The sequence below is a fragment of the Chenopodium quinoa genome, unplaced genomic scaffold (genome assembly GCF_001683475.1).
Source record: "Chenopodium quinoa cultivar QQ74 unplaced genomic scaffold, ASM168347v1, whole genome shotgun sequence".
In the NCBI taxonomy this organism is placed as follows: domain Eukaryota; kingdom Viridiplantae; phylum Streptophyta; class Magnoliopsida; order Caryophyllales; family Amaranthaceae; genus Chenopodium; species Chenopodium quinoa.
Genome location: NW_018744460.1, coordinates 577244 through 603091, shown reverse-complemented (window position 1 = coordinate 603091; position 25848 = coordinate 577244). Strand labels below are relative to the sequence as shown.

Here is a 25848-nt window from a genome sequence, read left to right as displayed (position 1 = left end):
TCACATCAAGTAGCGTGATGAAGTCATATTCCTCTCTAGGCACCGGTAGTGGCAAGTCCTCAAACCCAGGTACTATGGAATTGATGCCGACGGAGATGTAGTGGGTATTAGTAGTAGACTTGAAATGGACCTCGTCAAACTGTTGTGCGCTACCATACCCCACCAACTCACCATCCATGTTTTTCTCGGGGTGAAGGAGCTCACATGGCGTCTCTTCCTACACATTTTATTAGGACAAGTTATAACCTAATTAACCAGCGTCATGCTAATACAAGGACATATTAGTGAGACTTGGAAATTACCTGAACATGTGGAAAAGGATCAGGTTTTTGGTTTGCAATCCCTCTTGAGTCTGCATGCGTCGGACTAGGATTCTGCAAAAGTTCAAAACAATCATGCTAAGGCCTCGTTTGATGATATGGAGGCCATTGAACTCAATTGTAAAACAATTACCTCGCTGCCAACAAGTGGATCGTCCATGGCATCTTTGGGTTGACTACATGAGTCAACTGGGGTTACCAGGGGCATAGACAAGGTTGGCAAGTTCATATGCTTAAAAATAGCATTGAATTGACTTTGTAACTGTTCTTGCACCTCTTTGCGGATCTCCGCCTTTATTAATTCTTTTTCCTTGGCATCCATTCGGTAGGGCGAATTAACACTTGATCTAGATCTTCCTGATCTAGTGTAATCTGAACCCATAACCTTTTCCCACCCAAGTTGCTTGCCGCCCGCTCCAATTACTCGCCCAGGGTGGTATGGTTTTCCCAAAGCCAAGGTAAAAGGATCGTTCTCAATGCTTGGAGTGAGATTGCCTTCAACTACTTTTGACGTATGCTCGAGCTGCAACAACACAAAAATTTTGGTTCATTCTAAGTTAGATGTAGTCGTTATCGAAATATTAGATAATGATAACAGTGAAATATTATCATAAATGTCATAGATTAGGGTGCTTACAAGTGCATCTGCTACTATTTTGGTATCCGGGTGCATGACGTACTTCCCGGTGTTCTTGTCGATCCCATGCATAGCACACCACCAGTAATTGGCACGACTCACCAAAGATGTCACCGTGGAGGGAATCGATGTATCAGGTGAAGATATTTTGGATGTGGGGTACAAACCCTCTTTGATCCACTTTTCTCGACTTTCCGCAAATGTCTTACAACCCATATGATGGTTATACATTTTCTTCTCAGCATTGCGCGTATCTTGTTGACTTCTTTCCTACACATTAGCAATTGTTCGCATCATTATATGAAGTGAGCAATTTTTTCAAAGTAACTGTAATTTATATAAGATTACATACAAGTGCAGTAGTAGTTGTTGATTTCGCCACGAACTTCTCCCAGTCCTCCTTCGTTATTTGTGGATATACATCCCACGGTTTCTTCTCAACTTCATCCTCTCCTGCATTACCCATCAAAGTTTTCTTGGGTTTATGCCTTTGTTTCTTATGGATCCATCTTGTTCTTAACAAACTTTTGAAGTTTTAGAATCTCTCTTGTACAAAACCTTCAAACGATCTCCTCTTGTCTGGGTCATTGGGAATATTGAACACACTCTGTAAGAATCGCAAACTTCCATGTCAGTAAAGTGAAAAAAAATTGAGGAAAAAATGGAGAAAGGAATTAGCCAAAAAAAAAAAAACACATTGCCAGCCAGGCACCTGCACAGCCAGGCAGGCACCTACCCAGCCAGGCAGGCACCTGCCCAGCCAGGCAGGCAGCCCAGCCAGGCCGGCAGCCCAGCCATGCCTGTCATGCTGCACCAACAACGAGGCAGGCTCGAAGTTTGGTTTTTACGCACGATTTTTTGTTTTTTGAACTCGAAGTTTGGTTTTAAGGCACGAAATTTTGTTTTTAGGCTCGAAGTTTGGTTTTTACGCACAAATGCATTGATTTTGACTCAAAGTTTCATGAACAAAACTGAAATAATAAACACTTACCATTGTATCATCCCAAAGCATTTTAAGCAACCCTTTTGGAATCTCTGCCCAGTCAAGTGTGATCGGTATTTTACGAGTTAGGATGCCAATGTGTGTGGAATATTTGTTGCGCCATTGCCCAGTAGGTTGACCCAACTCGTCAAACTCTAGAACCATCTGTTCCCCAGGCTTCTTAAATGCTTTTGTTGGACCCCTAACCTTTCTCTTTCCCGATGCCTTTCCACCACTGCTGGTTTTCAGTTGACGTTGCATGTCCATTTGGCCGTTTGAATCTTGTACAAACTCGGAGACAATATCATCCACAATAGGGGGGCAGATTCAGCTGACATCTCATAAGCGTCAAACCTGCGCTGCAACTCATCATGAGCTTGGTCTTCTGGTTCGCCCAAATCTTGCTCCTTATTCACATCATACAACTCGTCACCAGATTGAGAACTACCATGGTCTTCATCATCCATATCCTCTACGTGGTGAATGTGTTCATCACGACCCATTTTATGTACACACCTACCACCACAAGCAACGCAAATAATTAGTACACAAAACATGTTTACAAGCTGAAAATGCTAATACAAGAACGAATTGAACAAAATATGTACAGAATGGCAAAACTGAGCTTCTACCATTCCCAACTTCGTTATTTTCATACCTATCACACAACTATCCTTGTAACAACTCACATTAGGTATAATAATAAGTGTTTAAAATATGAAAATGCGATAAATGAAATGATTCCATGCTAATACAACAATGAAGTGAACAAAATATGTACAAAATGGCAAAAAAGGGCTTCTACCTTTCCCAACTTCGTTAATTTCATTCCTAGTTCACATCTAATCCTTCTAACAACTCACATTAGGTATACAAAACATGTTTACTAGTTGAAAATGCGATAAAGGTAATGATTTCATGCTAATACAAGAACGTAGGTAGAAAAATATGTACAAAATGGCAAAAAAGAAGATTGTCATTATGATGCAAAAACAAATGTACCTCATTCGAGTATTCCCTCATTGTGGTTTGCTCGAATATAATTTGCATCCTTGTCTACATCATTTGATACGTCAACTCTAGGGGCAGTGAAAGGGGGCGAATCATCAAACGCATCATATTCGTCCTCGTCTTCGACATCTCCAACCCCTAAGATTCTTCTCTTGCTAGCAAGGACGATGGATCATTTAGGATCGGCTGGGTCGGTGACATAGAACACTTGCTTAGCTTGAGATGCAAGGATGAATGGTTCCAAACTATCCCGTAGGTGGCCAAGGTCTACAAGAGTGAAGTCATCGTGTCTGATGTTGCGCCTAATATTATCGACCCATTTACATTTAAATAGACCTACCTTGAACTCGCGATAATCTAGTTCCCATATTTCCTGAATTCGTCCGTAGTAGGATAATTGTGCGTCAACCGGTGATGTATCCTTTGCACTGGAAAACTCTGTTGATGAAGCCACAAGCGTGACACCACTATTTTGAGTCGATGAGGATTTCTGATCACGATGCTCAGTCCAGAATGTATACCCATTAATGTCATATCCCTCAAAAGAATAAACATCTTCCTTTGGACCATAAGCTAGCCACTTTATAGTATCAGAGACAATCTCATCCAATTGACGCATGACTCGATCATGGAACCATGTCACAAACATCTTATTATGCAACTGCATTAGTGCCCTTTCCCCTTTTGATGGAAATTCCGCACGCAAACTATCCATGTGCTCTTCTAAATATGGGTGAACCTCCGCAACATGATGAAGCACAAATAAGTGAGCTTGCAAGAACTGATCATGAGTAGGTGAGATCCGTTTTCGACCCGAGTGTGCCATGACCATCAAGTCTCCCTTCATGTCGGGAAGTGGGAAGCCCAATTGGTTCGGCAACGGCAACATACTCCGCCACGAAATTACCAATCTCCTCCACCACAATCCCTTGAATCATACTACCTTCTGGATGGGCTGGATTCCTGACTTTATGTTGTAATGTGCCCATGTGTCTTTCAAAAGGATAGCACCACCTCATAAAGACTGGACCGCACATCTTGATCTCACGAACCAAATGAAGGACCAAATGTACCATGATGTCAAAAAATGATGGTGGAAAATACATCTCATATTTGCACAATGTTACAACTACATTCGCCTGGAGAGCATCAAGTGTAAAAGGATCGAGCACTTTGCTGCATATAGTGTTGAAAAATGAACAAAGGCTCGTAATAGCTTCTCTCACGTGCTTTGGTAAAATACCACGAATGGCAATCGGTAGGAATACTTGCATCATCATGTGACAATCATGCGATTTCATACTAGTCAACTTCAATTCCCCATTCAAGGAAACGAATCTTTTCATGTTTGACGAGAAACCATAGGGAACCTTAATGTCATACAAACAAGCACATAACTTTCGTTTTTTGTCCTTTGACAATGTGTAGCAAGCTGAAGGTAAATACACCTTTTCATCTTTCTTCTTTGATACACCGATGCCCTTTCCTTTACGCTCCCCCTTACGTTTATTGCCACCATCTTCCCTTACCTTTTCCATTACCATTGTCTTCCCTTCCTTTGGTTGCACCCACAATTCCGGACGAACACCCCACGCTTCCAAATCTAATCGGGCGCTCTTCCCATTCTTTGTCTTGCCATGAATACCCATTATTGTCCCAACAACTACATCACAAACATTCTTCTCTATATGCATCACATCGAGGCAATGTCTAATATCATGTTCTTTCCAGTACTCAAGCTTCCAAAAGATCGATTCCTTTTTAAATAAGGCATGTGGGTCTAAAGGTTTCGAAGTTTTACCAAAAAAAGTTGGTATACCCTTCACTCGACCATACACCTCATGTCCACTCAATGGCCTAGGCGCAACCCCTTCTTCAACTTTCCCATTGAAGGCCTTTTTCTGCCTACGATATGGGTGATCGCGCCGAAGCAATCGTCGGGTCCTCACGTACACATCTTTGCCGTAGTGTTCAAGGTACACGTTTGGTGTGTCATCGATACAAACAGGACATGATTTATGCCCTTTGTTCTTATACCCGGACAGGTTGCCATATGCGGGAAAATCATTAATGGTCCACATCAGGGATGCACGCATTAGGAACATCTCGTTCTTATGGGCATCATAAACAGAAACTCCTTCGTCCCACATCTTTCTCAAATCATCAACAAGGGGCTCAAGGAAAACATCAATGTCGTGTTCAGGTTGCCTTGGACCAGTTATTAAAAGAGACAGCATTACGTATTTTCGTTTCATACACAACCACGGAGGCAAGTTGTAGATCACTAAAAGTACCGTCCATGTGCTATGTTGGGTACTCAGAGTGCCAAATGGATTCATACCATCGGTGCACAACCCAAGCCTCAAATTTCTGACTTCATCACCAAATGCCGTGAACTTCATATCGATGTTCTTCTAAGCTGGAGAGTCAGCCGGATGCTTCAGCAAACCGTTTTTCTTTCTTCCCTCTGCATGTCATCTCATGTTCTTAGCATCTTTTGGTATTGAAAATAGACGCTTGAACCTTGGAATGATGGGAAGATACCATAACACTTTGGCAGGAGGTCCCTTCATACCAGCATTGCAGCTCTTTCGCTTGTAACGCGACTGACCACAACGTGGACATTCCTCCAACTCTTCATATTCATTTCGATAAAGAACACAGTCATTAGGACATGCATGTATCTTCTTATACTCCAAACCAAATGGACACATGAGTTTCTTTGCATAATAGTACGACTTAGGAAGTTCATTCTCATCAGGCAACATGTCACATAACACAAACAACAAAGAAGTAAAACTAGTGTCACTCCAGTTATACTTTGACTTAATGTTAAAAAGTGTTAGCACGGCTGATAGTTTGGTGTATTTTTTCGACCCGGGATACAAAGGCTTTTTGGCAGCCTCTGATAACCACTCAAATACATCACATCGGTCACCAAATTCACCTTCAACATTATGCATCATCTCATCCAAGTGATCACCACCATTGTCCTTGATCTCATCCCCATCCTCATCTCCATCTCCATCTCCACCACCATCACTACCATAATCATCTTCCGCACGAATCTCGGCTTTGTTATCGTGAGTATCATTCCCAACAACATTCTCCCTATACGATCCATGTTCACCGTGCCAAACCCACACATGATATTGAGGCCTAAACCCATGACATACCACATGATCCCTTATTGTATCAACACTGTCGACCATTGTCACATTATTACAGTTGACACAAGGACAATAAAGGTCATTCACACCCGTTTTGATCTGATATTGTGAAGCACTCTCACAAAACTCTTGGACCCCATTAAAGAAATCCAACGTATCACGTCTACCATATATCCAACCGCGATCCATCAACGTTTTAAATTTCCTTTACGCAAACCAACACATTTTAAATAATGTAAAATTGCAACATATAATCAAAGCACATTGTTTGTATTTATATCGTTCATGCATATAGTGTAAAAATGAATGCTCCCAAAAAGGTCCTTATCACTCCAACCTAACCCATCCTTGAACGTCTAATCTCACTAGTGAATGTATGTCAACTTTCCAATTTTAAGGAAAATCCGGCAGCATTTCGCCCCAATTCTCCAAGTACACAATATAGGTAAATAATTACCTACATATGCACCCGGAGAACATGGAGACGAAAAGCTAAGCCGAGAAATTCCTTAAAATCGAAAAAGAGACATACATTCACTACCTAAGTGAGATTAAACGTCCAAGAACAGTCCCAACCGGGGACTATTCAAGTCTTCCTCCTAATGAGAAAGACTTGAACGGGTATCTAGGCAAATGATGATGCAAGCATTAAAAAATTTCCATTTGTTTGACATTTAACAAAACACAAGTTCATTCATTCATACAATGCTATTTGGACTACCTACAAGCAAACTAATCTTACTTTCAATCCATTCATTAATTCATTACTTTTTAGCTATTCAAATTAAAACAACTTATAACATTATACAATTAAGGTAAGAATTAACTTTTTGTATACAAATAATTCATATATTAATAAACATAAAATTTGATTAACTAAAATTAAAACCCTAAAATTTGGGAAATTATTAACAACATATAAGTAATGAATTTAAATTAAGCATGAACTCACCCAAAAATATGGAATGTGGGATAAGAGGGAGAGATGTGGTGGGCTTAGGCGCACTTGGCAGAGGAGCTTAGGCAGCTTATGGTTAGGTTGCAGCTAGCAATGGAGCTTAGGCAGCTTATGGTTAGGTTGCAGCTAGCAATGGAGCTTAGGCAGCTTATGGTTAGGTTGCAGCTAGCAATGGAGCTTAGGCAGCTTATGGTTAGGTTGCAGCTAGCAATGGAGCTTAGGCAGCTTATGGTTAGGTTGCAGCTAGCAATGGAGCTTAGGCAGCAGGGGCAGCAGCACGGGCGGAGGGCGATTGTGGTGGAGGCGCCGACAATAGAACGACGGCAGCTTATGGTGGTTGTGGTGGTCGGAGCAAGAGCAGCTAGCCGTATTCGAACCCAACACCGTGAAGCAGAACGGTGGTTCAAACCCTTCAATGGAACGAAGACAAAGGTTATAGTTGTGGTGGGTAACACATGCACGACAATGGTGGTTGCTTGTGGGCTGTGATGGTGTGTGAAAGTGAAAGAGGAACGTTGAAGGAGGTGAGACAGTGAAAGAAGGAGCGCACAATTCAAGCTAGAAGGAGGGAATGAATACGAGGGAAAGAAGAAGCCTTTAACCCGGTTTTTTTTTTAAAAAAAAGGAAGCGGTTTGAACCGCTTCTAATTACTTATTGGAAGCGGTTCAACTCAACCGCTTCCAATTCTCTCCTTTTTTTTTTTTTTTTTTTTTTTTTTTTTTTTTTTACGCGGGTTATTTTGTACAAAATTGGAAGCGGATTCCAATAACCGCTTCCAATTACTGGCTTCCCATTACTTTTTTTCTACTAGTGTCCCTAGCACCGAGGCTACTGTTGGGCAGAATAGATCACAGATGGACCGTGGGCCTGTTTAATCAGCCACGACCCACTTGCTGTCTACCCACACAGCATGCCAAAGTGCTTCTTCCTCTCCCCCAAGCCCACACATTCAAGTTCAACATCCTACTCCTCCACCATCTATTGTCACTCGTAGCAGAAATGGAATCATAAAGCCTAACCCGAAATATAAAAATTTCAATGTCATGGTGTCTAATGTTACGAAGTCCCCTATACCTCGTAACCCAATTTCTGCTCTTCGTGACCTGAGTTGGAAAATGGCTATGGATGATGAATTTAATGCTCTTATTAAAAATAAGACGTGGGAGTTGGTGCCCCGTCCGCCTGATGTTAATGTCATACGTTCTATGTGGATTTTACTAGAGGCATAAAGCCCGTCTTGTAGGTGATGGAAAAACACAACAGGTTGGCATTGATTGTGGGGAGACTTTTAGTCCGGTGGTGAAACCGACTACCATTCGAACTGTTCTTAGCTTGGCTTTGTCTAAAGCTTGGCCAATTCATCAACTTGATGTTAAGACCGCTTTTCTACATGGTGAGCTTAATGAAACAGTATACATGCATCAACCACTTGGGTTCCGTGATCGAACACATCCTGATTATGTGTGTTTGTTACGAAAATATTATATGGTCTTAAGCAGGCACCCCAGGCATGGTATAAGAGATTTGCTGATTTTGTTTCTTCTATTGGTTTCACTAATAGCAGGAGTGACAATTCTCTATATATTTATCGTATGGGGTCAAATGTGGCTTATTTGTTCTTATATGTCGATGACATAATTCTTACTGCTTTTACTGATGCTCTGCAGTGTTCTATTAAGTCTCTTCTTGGCTCTGAGTTTTCTATGAAGGACTTGGGTCCTCTTAATTATTTCCTTGGCATCGTTGTGACAAGACATAAGGGTGGATTATTTTTGTCACAACGGAAGTATGCGGAGGAGATCATCGATAGGGCTGGGATGAGCTCATGCATACCTTAGGCCACTCCGGTTGAGGCTAAGCCGAAGTTCAGTTCTTTGGGTTCCCCTTATTATGATTCGACCTTGTACCGTAGTATTTCTTGGGCACTACGGTACCTCACTTTTACGAGGCCAGATATTTCCTATGCCGTGCAACAGGTATGCTTACACATGCATGATCCGAAAGATAGTCATATGTCCGCTCTTAAGCGAATAATTCGGTACATACAAGTTACTCTTGAGCATGGTTTGCATCTTTATCCATCATCTATTTCTACACTTATATCCTATACTGATGCTGATTGGGGTGGGTGTCCCGATATGAGGCGATCTACTTCCGGATATTGTGTATTTTTGGGTGATAATTTGATCTCTTGGTCATCCAAACGCCAGGCTACTCTTTCCAAGTCTAGTGCTAAGGCAGAGTACAGGGGTGTTGCCAATGTAGTTTCCGAGTCATGTTGGATTCGAAATCTATTATTAAAGTTACATTGTCCGATTAAAAAGGCGAATTTGGTGTATTGCGACAATGTGAGTGCTATTTACCTTTCTGGTAATCCGGTACAACATCAACGTACCAAGCATATCGAGATGGACATACTTTTTGTCTGTGAGAAGGTGGCTAGGGGTGAAATTCGAGTCCTCCATGTTCCCCATAGGCACCAAACATCTTCACGAAAGGACTACCACGAGTGCTCTTCAAGGATTTTAGAGATAGTCTGAGCGTCCGTCCGCCTCCCGCTTTGACTAAGGGGGTGTGTTGAGATATATATGTATATATTGTGATTAGTCAAAGTGTATAATTTAGTTACCTATTTTGTAGCCTAGTTTAAGAGATTTGATATCTCTTGTAAATTGTATATAATGCTATTGAAGCAATGAATATACTCACGGAATATAATTCCTTCAGTAACAACTAATACGTGTATCACACATGCTTGATAAGTCTATGACGAGGAGTCATACAAATTACTTGAACATCTATGATCTATCATCAAGTTTTTAAAGATACTACAATGAGTAAATAGGTGGAAAATTTCTTGTATCACACATGCTTGATAAGGACCAACAAAAAGGCGTTGGGCACATTCAAGATGAGAGCTATAGACAGGACCTTATACAATTTCTTAAAATTGGATTTGTGTTTCATAATTTAATATACTCAGTAACATTTGAACTTAAAATCAACATGTACTCATACTGTATTGATCAATTTCGACTTTCGAGCCCATCACTTCTTATCACCAAGCGAATGTATAGCAATTATTGAAAACAATAGAAATTCACCTTGCACACCTTCAACATCACCCCTCTTAGACAATTTTAGTCTCGTAGACAAATCTCATTACTATATTTTTTTTTCTTGTTAATATACTAATTCGCTTAAAAATCAATGAATTTATTTTATATATAGACCTTTTTTTTTTTTTTTACAAATTAAGTACCAAAAATCCATAATTTATGTAATTTCTCATCTCCTTAAAAAAAAATTACTTTCCTCTAGATGAAATTATAATATTGATTCCCCTCAAACAAAAAAAAAAAAAAAAAAAATATTGATTGATCATAGGTGAAAAATAAATTGTCGTGTAGGCATCTCCTGAATTTCCAGCAGTCTGTCATCTACCTATCATCATCACACTCTTCTTTGATCTCTCTTTCTCTCTCCTCCCTTCTTCCTTCTACAACGACATCCATCATCTTAGAGAGAGAAACTCACACTTAGAGAGAGAAAGCTCGAGTTTATCAACAATGGCGACGAGATACTGGATGGTGTCTCTTCCCGTACAACCATCTGCCTCTACTTTATGGTCTCAATTGCAGGATTCCATCTCCAAACAATCCTTTGACACTCCTCTTTATCGAGTACATAAATCTCCTTTTCGCTTGAGTTTTTATGAGTTTTGTTTGTTTAATTTTGACGAGATTTGTGATTTTTAATTTGATATTTGTTGTCGATTTTGCAGTTTAATGTGCCTAATCTTCGTGTTGGTACCCTAGATTCGCTGTTATCACTTGCTGATGATCTTCTGAAGGTATGATTGTTCGATTGCAATTGAATTTAGCGACAATGTGTAATTGAATTGAATTGAATTTGATTGATTGATTGGTGATTTTTGAAGGCGAATGCATTTGTGGAAGGTGTGACGCATAAGATCAGGCGTCAGATCGAAGAATTGGAGAGATCTTCGGGTGTTGAAGGTGGTGGTTTGACAGTTGATGGTGTTCCTATTGATTCTTATCTTACTAGGTGAGGTGTTTTGAAGGATCTATAATTTGACTGTTTTGCTGTGAATTTGGAGTTTTGTTTGTGATTTTGGTTGGTGTTTTGAATTTCTTGTGGTAGATTTGTCTGGGACGAAGCGAAGTATCCGACTATGTCGCCTTTGAAAGAGGTTGTTGATGGCATTCATAGGTTTGTGGCTAAGGTTGAAGATGACCTTAAGGTACAGGGTTTATCTTTATTTTGTTTTGCTTTATGTATGAGTATAACTAAGCTGTTGATGAAAAATTTAGGATTTTTATACTATGTTTTGTGATCAGTATCTTTGTGAATACGTATGAACATGATCACGTAAAGTTTAGGTCTAAAAACAATTTACTAGCTGTTAAAGTACTAGCGTTTGATTTGTAGCTATCCTTAAGGTGGTTTAATTGAATTTTAACTTAGGATATGCAATTTAACTGTTGATGAAGAATTTAGGGTTGCAGCGCTACGCTTTGTAATTAGAATTGTAATGCCATGCTTTGTAATCAGCATCTTTGTGAACAGATATAAACACGCTGAACATAAAGTTTAGGTCTGACAACAGGTTAATTGTGAAGTATTAAGAGTTGTTGCAATCCTGTAGGTGGACTTTTTGAAATATATAACAGTCTCTACAACTCTTTCTCTGCCCGAGAATTCTGCTGTTTCGTCCTCTTATATGATTTCAAGTACTTGTACGTATGCTTAAAGAGTCCAACTTTATTTCCTTTTGCCTATGTATGCTTCCGCAATAGGGTCTACTCATAACATATAATTTCTCCAAAACTGATGTTTCACTCTTTGAAGAATTAGTTTTTCTTAACATAATGCTTGGCTTAAGATACTTTAGTATCTTACAACAACTTAACCAATGAACTTGTTCAGGGTTATGCACTTATCAGGTTATTTGGCCTGTGAAAAAATGTTACTTGATTATTCTGCCTCCCATGGGAGTTGGTCTTCCCTCACGCCAAAGATTGGTTAGCTGTAAATATAAAAAGCTGTTTCCTCATGGCTGTATAATTAGTATCTAATTCGACAAAGAGGACAATTAGCCCTCCCTCGAGTATTTAGACTGATCTTTCAATTTGGAATGATTTAAGAAAAAGTTGTTTGAATTACTCTATGGTTCTATGATCATTTCTCCAGTTGAAATAAATATTGTATCAGATTCTGTTCATTGGACCATTCCAAAGAGAAGATGCAAGATTCGAACAAATTGAACCTGCATAGAAAATTTTCAATAGACTAAAATCTGTCAGCTTTTAATACTTGTTGCAAAATTGAATTGAATGGATTTCAGAATTCTTTTCATTCCTAAAGCAATTTTGGAATTGAAATTTTAACATTTTTGTAAAATTAGCTTAATATTTACCTTCTAGTTTGTGTAAAACCTTCTGCAACATATGTAGTTAATCAAATGAGATTAACCTGGTATTAGGTATTTGTGAATGGATATGTGAACTTAATATGGCTTTGTTGTTGTATACGTGAACCTGATAAAGTTAGACTGGGATTAACTCTTAATTTGCTGGTGATACTAGTGTCGATGGGGATATTACAACTTGACGAACTAAATCATTTGTTTTACACTTAAATAATAAACACTTTATGAATACAGTAAATCCTTATGGTTTTCATGGCTATTTAATGTAAGCCTTGGACACCTTGTAACATATTGAATGATACAATTTACTAGTTTTACTATGATTATTTTTATTATTATTGTTTTATATATATATATATATATATATATATATATATATATATATATATATATATATATATATATATATATATATATATATATATGAGTGATTAACTTGGAACATATCACTTTTGCTAGGTCCGTGTTGCTGAGTATAGCAATGTGCGCAGCCAACTTAATGCAATTCACCGGAAACAAAGTGGAAGGTAAAGGTCCAGTTAAGCTTACTATTGTCTGGCTTTAGTGACTTTCTTGCCATATTGTCCGCTGACAAGCTTCTTATCATATCAGCTTAGCGGTGAGAGATCTTTCCAGCTTAGTAAAGCCGGAGGATATTGTTATATCAGAGCATATGGTTACTCTTCTGGCAGTTGTTTCCAAGTTCTCACAAAAGGACTGGTTAGCAAGCTACGAGACATTGACAGAATATGTGGTAAGGAGCGCATTTATAATTTTTTGTCCTCTCGAGTATCAATAAGAGATTCGGTAAACTTTTCTATTGTGGCTCATGCCAAAAACAGTATCTTATCTGCAGATTGGTGCATTATCTATATTACGATCTTTCAGGTCCCCAGGTCATCCAAAAAGCTGTATGAGGACAATGAATATGCTCTGTACACTGTTACTTTGTTTAACCGTGTTGCTGATAACTTCAGAATAAAAGCTCGCGAAAGAGGTTTTCAGGTTCTTCGTTTTCCTCTACTTTTCCTTATCACCTGGTTTACTTGTTTGAACTTCATTGATATTTCCCATCAATCAGTCAAGGCTTGAGTTTTATTGTTTATTTCCCCCGAGCAGTCTGATTTTATAAACAGCCTTCCTTAAATATATTATAAATCTTGAAAGGTTTCCTCATTGCTTCTATACTTAAATGCAAACCAGATTCGAGATTTTGAACATGACCAAGAAACACAAGATTCACGGAAGCAAGAGTTGGAAAAGTTGACACGTGACCAGGAAACAATGAGAAGTGCACTTTTGCAATGGTGCTACTCCAGTTATGGGGAGGTAACTTTCTGAGTTCTGGATAATCTTTCCATAGGAGAATGCTTAATATTAAGTCTATAGCTTATGGAGTATAAAGAACTTGTTCTGATGTGCTATAGGAGGCTTGTGTCTTAGGTAGATTTTCTTCTGAAACTGTTCCATTTCAAGTGACAAAATTTTTGGACATTTCATGTTATATTTTCATATATTAATTTCTGTAATAGTCTGCCACATCTCCCTATAAATAATGGATGATAAAGGGACCCCCCCCCCCTCCTTTTTTCCCATAGCTCCGGGGTAGGGATAGAATTTGCAGAAACATCTCCCTATAAATAATGGATGATAATGGGACCGCCTCCCCCTCCTTTTTCCCTCATCCTATTTCTCCCATAGCTCTGGGGTAGGGGTAGAATTTCCAGAATTTACTCATCAATTAATGAATTCTGAATTAAATCTAAATTCTGGATTATCAGAACAGATCCTAATGAGACCAAAGTCAGTGAATTTTAGTGTATTTGTGTTTTCTTGAACCTTATATTATTGGAACTAAGTTGTTAGGAGGGAAAGAGAAGAGAACACTTTATGCTGTGTGGGTGTGGTTTTTTTTTTTTTTTTTTTTTTTTTTTTTTTTTTTTTTTTTTTTTTTGTGGGTGGGTGGGGGGTAGTATCATTCCATTATTGAGGCCTAGTGGAGGTTGTAATGCTATTTTCCTCAGTTGATGTATCAATCTAAGTAGTGGTTCTTTTGCCTTGTTAAGTGTAAGACGCTGTGAAGATTGTTTCTCTTAAAGCTGCCTAGTTTGGCTTGTTTTTCCTTCTGTTCTGTCAGACCGCTTGACCTAGATACTGCCCTAATCATGTTTCTATCTCCAAATAGTAGAATTGGGGAAAACAATAAGAAAACAAAGCTGTGAGTTTGAGTGTCTTTGGATGTCTTGGATGGTACGGAAAATTCAATTTCTAAAATTATTATACTACGTAACATCTGTTTTTACAGCATAAGACCATAAAATTTAGCTTTCTTTTTCCTGGCTCTAATTGGGCTGTTCTGTTTCTCATGCTTGTGTCTTATTGTATTTCACGTCTTACAATGCTTTCTAACTTGTACTTGCTATGCTGATAAAAGAGGGAGACAAGAACAGGAGGAGCCAGGGGTGGGAGTTGAGTTGGGTGTTGAAACATGGAAAATTAGGACAGAAACAGTCACAAACTCACAATTCATTAGGAAAATAAAGGGGGATTCTTGTTCCAAAAAACATTGTCATTAAGTGTTTTGGGGAACATCTGTGCAAATGGGTATTGTATAATTGCTGGACATTTTTTAAACTGTGATGTGTTAAAGGGGGTCATTTATAGTACCGCCTTATTGTGAAAGGCCCATTTATAGTAAATTCTAATTACTGAATACTTAGTTACTGTCAGATAATTCCGAACGTTTAATGGCATCAGCCTCAAGTACTGTCTGAATTATCTAGTCTTTAAATTTCAACAATTACACTTACTGTAAACGCTGATAGATTCTCAACACCTAAAGCCAAAGCAATGAGTACACCATTGCTTTGGCTATTTTTTATTATGTACTGTAGTCCTCCTTCCATGTAATTATGTAAAAGCATCATTATATACTGTTATGCTGATTACTAACAAAATTAATATTGCTTTTCTGTTCATGCTTGTTTACAACCTATTGCTGAGACATTTTCCTCTATTTACAGAAACTATTATGTCAGTAAAAATAGACTGTTTGCAGGATCTTACTTGAAGTGTCTTTACAGGTGTTCAGCTCATGGATGCACTTCTGTGCTGTACGTGTTTTTTCTGAGAGCATATTGAGATATGGATTGCCACCGAATTTCTTGGTACCTAGGCCTTTGATCTAAATTTCACTGTATTGCATCTAATTGGTCTTGTTTTATTGAATTTGGTTAATTGTTTTCAGGCCTGCGTTTTGGCTCCATCCACGAAAAGTGAGAAGAAAGTACGCTCAATTCTTGAAAAACATTGTAGTGCTGGAAACAGGTAACTAACAATAGACTGCATCTCACCATCTGTTTATGGTGTTGGCTTCTGAAAGATGATGCAGGAGAACATTGACTGTCTAAAAATGAATATTGGGTGACATTGATGTGATACGAGTTTTTCAAATTTGTCATGGTTTCATTGTATATGGTGTTGCATCTTTTGATGATAGATGGTTAGGACATTAATGGCATGCTTTCCTTTTAGTGGATGCCTCACAAACCTGTCATCATCTAAAATTTACCTCCTCACACCATGGCCTTTATCTCCCCCTTTTTTAAAAAATTCTAATGTGAAGACTACTTTCTAGATAAGGAAGTTCATGGCAAATCTTTTCTTGAAATTTTGCTGATTCTTCCCCTCTTTCTTGTTATGCTTATGGTTGCAGTGTTCACTGGAAAGCTGAGGAAGAAGTTGGAGCAATGGTCGGGCTTGCAGGTGAAGCAGATTCACATCCATATGTATCATTCACAATCAATCTTGTTTAGTTTGATGATGATCAGACTAGTCTTCTTGAAGCGGGTTGAGATTAAATGTCGGTGTAGAGTACTTGTAGACACAACTGGTTGTGCATTCCATGACTTGGTCTTGCTGTTTTGGGATTTGTGCCTCGATATCCATGGAGCACTCCAAAAATTTTAAATTATTCTATTGGAGCCAAACTGTGGAGAGTACATGTTTTGTTATTTATATTGATCTAATGTTTATAATAATCCTGCAGCCGCTGCAGCGCGGTATTCTTTGCAAGAAATGGTTCTTTGAGAGAGCTCCCTATTCCTTTGCTTGTGGTTTGTATGTAACAAGCGGAGTGGAGATGTATTTCCAAATTTATCATAAATTTATTGTTGCTATTTAATAAAGTACATGTATCTTTTATATTTTAATACTATTTGTAATTAATAATTGAGTGACATGACACTTTTACGCGTATATTTGATAGGAGCTGAAACCTGCCCTTCGGGATATCTCAACAGTACTCTACTCTAACAATTAACAAGCATTCTAATGCATAGCAGATGTTCATTGAGTATATATACCATTAAAATGGATGAGAACACCCATAATTTCTTTAGAGTATTAAGTTGTTATAACAACTCTATGATAAGAACAGTTGTATAAAAAAAAACCACCTCAATCAGCGGGAACATTAATTATATATGCTTGGCCATACCTCGCTCATCTGAAGAATCAGCCTAACATGATTTACAAAATTGATTTGCTTTAAGTTACAAATCATAGTAATTAGAAACACACTTGCATCACAAGACACTGCATAACGTGCACTAGTATTGTTACATTAATGTACATGAAATACTTCTATACATAGGGGTTAGTGCTGGGGAAAATCTGGAAAACCTTCTGTTTTGTCGTTGCAAACTGTCATTCTTGCCACTTCCACAAGCCGTAGAACAAAGTGTTAGCATAAATCATCTGCAAAACTGACGGATTTCAAACTATTAAGAGCTGCAAGTTATGAGAAACTGAAATTTGGACTTCATAGAAAAGGGGCTAAATGCCTAACTACAATCAACTTAATCAAATTATCCAATTGTCCAAACATGTTCTAACAGGAAAGTCAGGAAGGCACATATGGTCAAACCCTGACGTCATCAAAAACAGGGCATAATGAGCTGCCATCTTTTATCTAAAATCCATTCAAAAAAAAAAAAAAAGCATGCTAACACAAGCTTCAAGTCTAGCTCATGAGTCATGAACATTCACTCGTTTGTCCCTTATCACCATAGCAGTGCCCAGGGTGTGCACACCATTCATCTCAATGAATGGAGAAATTAGAAATATCCATGACCTAACAGTTTATCAAGCTTCTTTCAGGCAAACAGCTTTCGATAGGAATGTCTTTTTACTTCTGGAGAAAGTATCTTTAAATTAAAATAATGGACAAAATCAAGCTGCAGGACTGAGGTGTGAGGATGAGTAAGGCTTAGTTATGCCTGATCAAAAAGCTTTGCCTTACAAAACCAAGCTCCAGGCAGTGAATTCTTACACTCTTGATTACTTTTATCAGAGAGCAAAAGTTTTGAAGGTAATCGAAAAAGAAGTTTTCACATGATCCCTTTATCTAGCGAGTGTTGGTGTTTTGGAAGAGGTAGGAGGGTTGAAATAACTCATATTCATGCTTACCATGCAATCAACTCAGCTGCAGCACTCCTAGCAGACTTCCAAGTATCATGTTGCTTTTCAAGGCCATTATTTCCCAAGATCAACCATAGGTTCCGAAAGAACTTCATATAAGCATCAGTCAATTGGACCATGCCTCTGTTGTCATTTTTATTCAGCAAATCAGCAAGATCTGATAGATTATCTGATGCATTACTTGCACCATCTGTCAACAGTGTTTCTCGTAGACGATTTATGGTTCTCCTTTGGATCAATGTCTCCAACTTTGAAGACATCTCCATTGCTCGCTGAATACATGATGGTGGAAGCTGCAAGAATTAGATAAACATTTTCAATTTCACGCCAAAGAAATAGAAATAAAGTATAAACTACTCATTTTTTTATAGCTTTGTTGTGCTTATTCTTGAAATAAGTGAGGCCTAGTCTACTTTTATTCCCTGGTGTATGTTGGGTAGATTGGGGTGAGGTAGGTGTTAGAGATAGTTGCATGTGTAGAAAGGATGACACCTGACCTGTGCAAGCTGAGCAACCTTGAAACCGAAACTCCTCTGGGAGATACCCGACACAAGCCTGTAGAGGTATGTAACATCTTCATGGTCCATTTTTCCATCACTTTCACCAGATTTAGGGCTAAAATTATCTCTCCTTGTAGTCAGATATGAGACATGGTACGCTCCAACTGCACCAGGGAATTCTTTCTGAATATCAGCAATTTTAGGGTAGTGAGTGACAAATAGCACCATGCGTTTCTTCTGCTTCAGAAGATAGTGCAGAGTAGCATAGGCAATAGCAACACCATCATGAGTACTTGTGCCTCTCCCCAATTCATCCATAATTACAAGAGAGTTTGATGTACAGTTGTGGAGTATGTGAGAAGCCTCACTAAGTTCTTCCAGAAAGGTGCTCCTTCCTTGCTGAATATTATCCGAAGCACCCATTCAAGTATAAATAGCATCTAGCACCTGAAGTTTAGCAGAGGACGCTGGTACAAAAGAACCAACCTAAAAACATTTGACAAGAGACCTTAGTCTTTACTGAAAATCATTTCATGTTAACATTATATTCAAATATCAAAAGGTTTAAAACAGATATCTAAGTGGTGAGACAGCATAATGACGTAAGAATGGTACATTGTAATGAAATCAGCAGGAGGATATTAATTATCCATACCAGATTTAATATCATCCACGCAATGCAAATGGAAACTAGATTCAAGAGGACTGACTATTTTAAGAATGAACATATTGCATGGCATGGAGCTCTCAACTAACATTAGACCATCTGACCAAGTTACTTGAATAGGCATCAAATAATCAAACTTAAGGCAAAAGTTTGAGTAATATTTAAGACAGAGGATGTACAAATGGAAGTAGCCAATTAAATGGTCTACTAAGATAACAGCCTTATACTAAGAAGAACTTATGAGTTGCGATTACTAGATTATAGGTACCTGGGCCATTATTGTAATGAGGGCAACTTGGCGAATATAGCAACTCTTGCCACCCATATTTGGTCCCGTAACAATCTGACAGTACTGTTGATCTCCGTGAAGGAAAGTATCATTTGGGACAAAATTGTCTTCTAGAATAGTCTCCAGAACCTACAAAGCTCCATTAATAAGAAAGAAGCACAACAAAGATTTAATATATTTGCTTTCGCATACATTTATAAGCAATACGTGTGACCTACATTTAAATTTTTTTGCTGCACATTAATTACCAACTAAGTCATGTAAGAAGAAAATTTAGTTCATATCCTGACATACTCAATGAAACAAAATAAACAACAATGCTAAAAGTATTGAAAGTAAGGGAATAGAATTTCCAATAAATCCAAATACCAGGAGTAACATAGCACCCTACCTAGTACCCACCAAGGTCCCCAAGCTTCCAACTAAACAGACCTGTCTACTTTCTGAATGGGTGGACAATAAGATTAAAACTTCAATCCCTAGCTTTGATCCTTAAAGCACTTTGTTTCATCTAAATTTAAGTCTAAACACAGTATTTAAAGCCCCATGTCATTTTCCTGGACCCTAGTGTAGCTACCCCCCCCCCCCCCCCCCCCCCAACACAAAAAAGTAAATAAATAAATCACAAAATAATTTGTGCAACATATAGCCTAGCAATTTTTATCCAGCCAGAAAAATATAAAATAACAAATTTAAGATGCTATCCCCCGACTACTAGAAGCCTAGGAATGCAAAAAACAAAGAAATATATAATTCACAACACACCGGATGACGACCAGAGACAATCTGCATCTGAACAGGTTCTTTATCTTCCATAAAAACTGGACGTACATAATTCTGAAATAGGTAATAGAGCCATCATATATCAAAAGATGAGCATAAAGGTCAAAGTAATACAATATGAAAGACAAAGGGAAAGAGAGAGGAGCAAAAATGCAAACTTAAAAAGTAAGTTATCTTACTATTCCAAATCATACCTTAGTTCTTGACAAAACTGCGAGAGAATGCAAACAATCTAAAGCGGCAAGTGCTTGAATAGCAGCTTGATACTCTGCATAATGCCTAGCAAATTCCCCCAAAAACTTATCCCATACAGAGCGGCAAATGACAGTTAGTTCTTCATTTGTCAATGATAACTGGTCCAAAGCAGTTAAAACTTCTGGTGGATGATAGCGAACCGTTTTCTTTTTACTATTAATCTTCACCCAGTTTGAAGGTACCCTAGTCTCTGAAGGCAGCTGCAAATACAATTTGTCTATTGCGTAAATGGAGAACTTTAAAATAACTACAACCTAAGTACAAATACAGCAAATGGCATATATAGATGCCATCAGGCAAAATACCTCTATCAGATGAGTTGTCCCAGAAACAGTTATAAAATCCAAGGTATGCATCCTAAGCTGCTTGCGATACAAATTGATAAGGGATTCCAACTTTTCATTAGCCACCTTTACCTTCTTTCTGGCTTCAGCAACCTGCATGATATTATAAACAAGGACAAAAATCAGGGACTTAAATTTGATGTAAGAAGCTGATGATGGGTCCTTGATACAGACCTCAGAAAACCGGCCATCAGCAATGCAAATGAGATTCAAAAGGTCCCCCTTCTCAGCTGCCTCTTTATTCAAGGATGACATAAACTTGGCAGAACAGCTTATCAAGCTGGATGAAGCAGCAGCCTGAATCAAGTTTCTCAGCAATGCAGATTGAACTGTTACTACTTCAAGTTGTTGAAGTTGCTTTGCAGCTAGTAAAATGGCATTAACAACTGCAATGAACTGCACAATTCAGCGTTCAGTAAAATATGTTATTGAAACAAGATAATGAATTCAAAGTGACCACAAACCCAGGACGAAATGATATAAACTGTATGAGCCAATTGCTCAGAATAAAACAGAGTTGCACTAAACCCCAATTTATGCAGTATATTTTAATCAGATGGATTCAACAAATATCTTCAAATGCTTTCAAGAAGGATTAAAACAACTTCATCACCTCAGATGGGGTGGCTGTCTTGTGAAAAATTCTTGTTATCCCACGTTGCACATCAGGGGACTGTCCCAATGTAGTCAAAACTGAAGATATCACAAAATTTATCTCACTTGGAGTAGCTGCAGCATCAGAGTCGCCCTCACCAAGATGCTGGTATCCAACAGAAGTGTTACAGCCACCCATAGACTCTGCAATCTCAACAACAGCATCAAGTCGGGCAGCAATCATATTTCTGTCACATAACGGATGAGTTACCTGGACAAGGGAATGAAAATTGCAGATCAAAAATGAAATTCAAACTACTAAAAAGCTACAGTTCAGTTTTACTCATACCCAATGCCTTAGAAGCCTTTGGCCAAATATTGTAAGAGTATGATTCATAGTCTGCAGCAACGAACCAGAGTCTGACCCATTGCTGCTGTTCTTTAAAACCTTGAAAGGCATAGTGGGAATATTTATAAGAAAAGTTATTAGTGGGAAGAAAATAAGATATTTAAAAATCAAACAATTAATTGATGAAACTAATACTTATTACTTCTGGGTCATTTGTTTAATATTCTATAACAAAACACTACTACCTCAAAGTGTATCGGAGCTTTAATCATAGCCCCAAAGATTAATCCACTAGCCAATCTCCTCAACCCTTATCCTGCTCCCGATTCCAATTCTAATTAGCAACAGAAGTCCCTAACTTCATTTACGTAGTACATTTTTGCAAGCATAAATTATACGGAGTACAATACCACTTTTTTTCCCTTGATACATTTTTTATTTGCTCAACTCCTTATTCAATTTTCATGAGTTTAGGTTACTGATTCTGCAAAGAGAGTATTAGGGAGAGAAACCCCACACATAATAGTATATTAGAATAATAAGAGGACATATCAAAGTTGCAACTTACCTCTAGTTGTTGGAGTGTGTTAGCTGAGAGATTCATCTCAATATTGCTGGTGTACGGCCGAAATGAAGCCCCAAGAGACAAAATCCTCTCCAGACCAAATTGTTTCAGATGTCGCACAGTAACAGCCAAAACCTGCGCAGTCAATGCTGGCATACCCATGATCCCCTATAAGACAAGGTCAAATTCCAGAAATTGGTGAATTAATGAGGAGAAGATCAAAGGGAGGCTGAGGACGAGAGGCGTGATGTATAGAATGAGAAAGAAACAAGTTATAGAAAGAAAAAACTTCAGTCCACCATTTCACTGGAGTTAACAATTACCAGTACTAATATAAGTATATAATCATACGTGAAGTACTCATAACAGCTAACCTTGTATCAACTATCAGAGATTGAAAATTCAATTTATAAAAATTCATACAGTCATATACTCATACTCATACCATTACCAACCAGAGCAGCTAAAATTTAAAATAGATACATAAAAAGTTTGGTCATTGAAGACAGCTTAGCAGCAAGATACCTTGATTGCTGGTCCATTTCTTTCACCAGCAACTTCTCCATGATTATCTTCTAAATGCTCAAAACCACCTTTGCTAGTGTTCTCAAACAAAGACATCAATTCAGCCAGTGCGCCACCATCTTTGAAGCAATCACATGAGGCACGCTCCACACACACATTAGATGCAGGACCGGCATATGTCAATAACAACTATGAAGATAAAAGTCAAAGAAATTAGGAAAACATGATCCATGATCCATTTAAAAGTGTTTGACATACATTGCACAAAAATTATGTCTATGACAAACAATAAAAGTTTTGAACAGTATCCTTGCATTATCAACCTATCCTAGTATTGGGATCAAGTATATGCTAATATTCTTTGATAGACAAGTCAAATAGGTGATAAAATGTGATTTCTCACCAAATGCAAAATTCTTCATATTCAATTTTCCAATTCCAGGATGTGTCCTTGCAATTACAATAGATACTAATAAGGAAAAAATGAACTACATTGATAGAATCTCAACATTTTAAGCAATTAATTATCTATCTTAACATACAAGAAAATCACAGGAACAATGCTAAAACTATCTCATGAAATCAAACATAATCAGGTGCCTGAAGCAAACAAGGAAGAGAAGTAGCATTTAGCCAATTACCTTTTGTGTTCGTTTCGATAGAGGCTCCCCAAGAAGCAACTCAGCTGGAGACAAACTCAAAAGGATGGATTCAAGCCCAGCCCTCATAAAATTATCATTAAATTCCCCATAAACAACATCCCCAGTTGATGTTTCAACAGCAACAACCCCAATTTTCACCTCAAATCCACCCTCAATACCACAATCCACATTCTCCACTAATACATCCCTCTCAACCACACAAAACAAGTAATTATTCAATGACCCACATCCCTCTTCACCACCTCCCAAGTCCTCGGCCGCCTCGATGGTGGCCTTAGTGTACAATGCCGATAACCCACGAGTAAACGGGCCAGCACGATTTGACCCATGAGCCTTAATCGACGCGGTTTCAGTCTGTTTAACAACACCCACCTTATATCCTTCACTAACAAGCCTTCTAACATGAACATTCAATCTAAATGTAGGAATACTAGCAGTCAAAAAATTATGATCAATATGAGCATAAATCCTTAAAACCCTAGCAGCAATTTCAGCATCTTTACCAAAAAACCTAAACTTATAACCAACTTCAATCATCAACAAAATATCTGGGTATTTATTCTTCAACTCCACTACTTGTAACTCAAGTGGGGTATACTTAGGTTTACTAGTTTGTTGTTCCTTCAAATGGGGTTGGGGTTTTTTCATGGAAGCTTCTAGAACATCGTCAGTAGGTTCTAGAAGCTTCTGGAGGAATTGCTGATGAAGGGTAGGATTAGAATCGGGAAAAGACGGAATTGGATTCTGGGTATGAGGGGAAAGCTTGGGTTTTTTAACAGAATTACTAAATTCAGAGGATTTAAGGCGTTTGGCAGGGGAGAAAGAAACGGTGGAAGTGATTTTAGGGGAAGGAGAAGAAGAAGATGAGGGTTTATCGTTGTTTGACGAAGGAGATGAAGGGGTTTGTTTGGGTTTAGGGGCAAAAAAGCGGGAAATTACCTGTTGTTTCTTCTGCTTCTTCTCCATTTTAATGGCAAAATTTGGGGTTTTATTTGTTAGCAGAGATTATCAGAGACAAATGGTGGGGTTTTTTTGACGGTGGTGGTTGTTGAAGTTTATTTGGCGCGCATTTCTGCTGGTCTTATGTCAAAATTGAAGTGAAAATGCAATCTAGGAATAGGTATTAGGAAGGGCTGGCTTTGTACAACACAATCTTCGATCCCTTACATGGGTCGTATACTCGTATGGCTAAAGCAATATGGCCTAAGTGATCTCCAAGTCGGTTGTATTCGTCTAGGGGTTCATATTGAATTGACGTTATACCAAGCTAATTGTACATTTTAAGTTTCAATCTCAAGGTTGGGGGGTTTAATCCCGACAAGAGATACTTTAAGATTGGGAATCTCTTACCCTTATCCTTACCCTTTCCCCTCACTCTCAAAGTCTCTAACCCGCAAATACTAGATCCATAAAACCGTGAGAAAAAAATATATATTGCGTATAAACTTCTTTTGAAAACTTGGATTGTCTTTATTAAAATGCACGAGAGCTCTTATTAACTTTTATTTGAACTAATTTTTCTTGGATTATGACAGAAAATTGTTGAACTAAACAAAGTCTTATACGACTTAGTTTCTGCTTCTCTTCAACTAGTAGGTGTATTATTTTAAAGATGGCCTAGTTTACATATACTGTATATATAAAAATAATCATTATCAAATGTGATCTCATAAAAGCATTTTTTCAATTATCAAGAGATAGAATTTAACTTGTATAAGTAACTTAAAGTTGAAAACAAAAAATGATATCAAAAGAAGCCTTTATCTTTAATACTCCATCCGTGTTTTAATAAGTGTACACTTTGAATTTTTCACTATTCACATAATGGTTTTGACATGATTATTTTACTAATATATCAAAAACAAATGTTATTGTATAATACAATGTTGGATTTGTTATAATGTATAATATACTTTCATAATATCAATTTTCTTACAATTTTACTAACATATAATTAGATAATTTAATGGTCTAAGTCGTGTCTCGGCATGCGTGTTTGGTCAAAGTGTAACACTTATTAAAACACGAAGGGAGTAAAAAAAAAAAAAATCTTTATTCAACTTAAACTGGTCGAATTAAATAAACTCGTCATATTATCTAACAAGAACAGTTTATTAAGGACTAAGGAGTAAAGATGACATTGGGCTAGACTAGGCCAGCATGAAAAAAGCACTGCATGACTTGTGGGGTTAATTGTGAGTTAGGCCTAGTCAAACCCATGCATGACACGCAAACTGAACACAAAGCATGTCGCGATTCAACATACAACTATCTTTATTAGAAAGGACTAATTGTTTACCAAC

General features: G+C 37.9%; 3 protein-coding genes and 1 pseudogene across 3 annotated transcripts; 2 read left to right on the top strand and 2 right to left on the bottom strand.

Annotated features, from left to right (window-relative positions):
- Window positions 1-4099: 4099 nt before the first annotated feature.
- LOC110697345 lies at window positions 4100-6309 on the bottom strand. Its single transcript, XM_021874728.1, has 4 exons — window positions 5687-6309; window positions 5526-5585; window positions 4219-5158; window positions 4100-4126 (listed from the first exon to the last, which is right to left on the bottom strand). Exons 1-4 carry the CDS (start codon window positions 6307-6309, stop codon window positions 4100-4102), a joined length of 1650 nt encoding a protein of 549 aa, XP_021730420.1.
- Window positions 6310-9067: 2758 nt separating this feature from the next.
- On the top strand, window positions 9068-9619 carry LOC110697344 (uncharacterized mitochondrial protein AtMg00810-like). Its single transcript, XM_021874726.1, has one exon. It carries the CDS (start codon window positions 9068-9070, stop codon window positions 9617-9619), a length of 552 nt encoding a protein of 183 aa, XP_021730418.1.
- An 854-nt stretch (window positions 9620-10473) lies between these two features.
- On the top strand, window positions 10474-16742 carry LOC110697072 (V-type proton ATPase subunit C-like). The gene is made up of 11 exons (XM_021874413.1): window positions 10474-10762; window positions 10864-10932; window positions 11020-11147; window positions 11244-11343; window positions 12991-13058; window positions 13144-13285; window positions 13420-13536; window positions 13735-13860; window positions 15615-15698; window positions 15779-15858; window positions 16247-16742. The coding sequence occupies exons 1-11, from the start codon at window positions 10649-10651 to the stop codon at window positions 16344-16346; spliced, it is 1128 nt and encodes a 375-aa protein (XP_021730105.1). The 5' UTR covers window positions 10474-10648; the 3' UTR covers window positions 16347-16742.
- A 90-nt stretch (window positions 16743-16832) lies between these two features.
- Window positions 16833-24879, bottom strand: LOC110697071 (annotated as a pseudogene).
- Window positions 24880-25848: the final 969 nt, after the last annotated feature.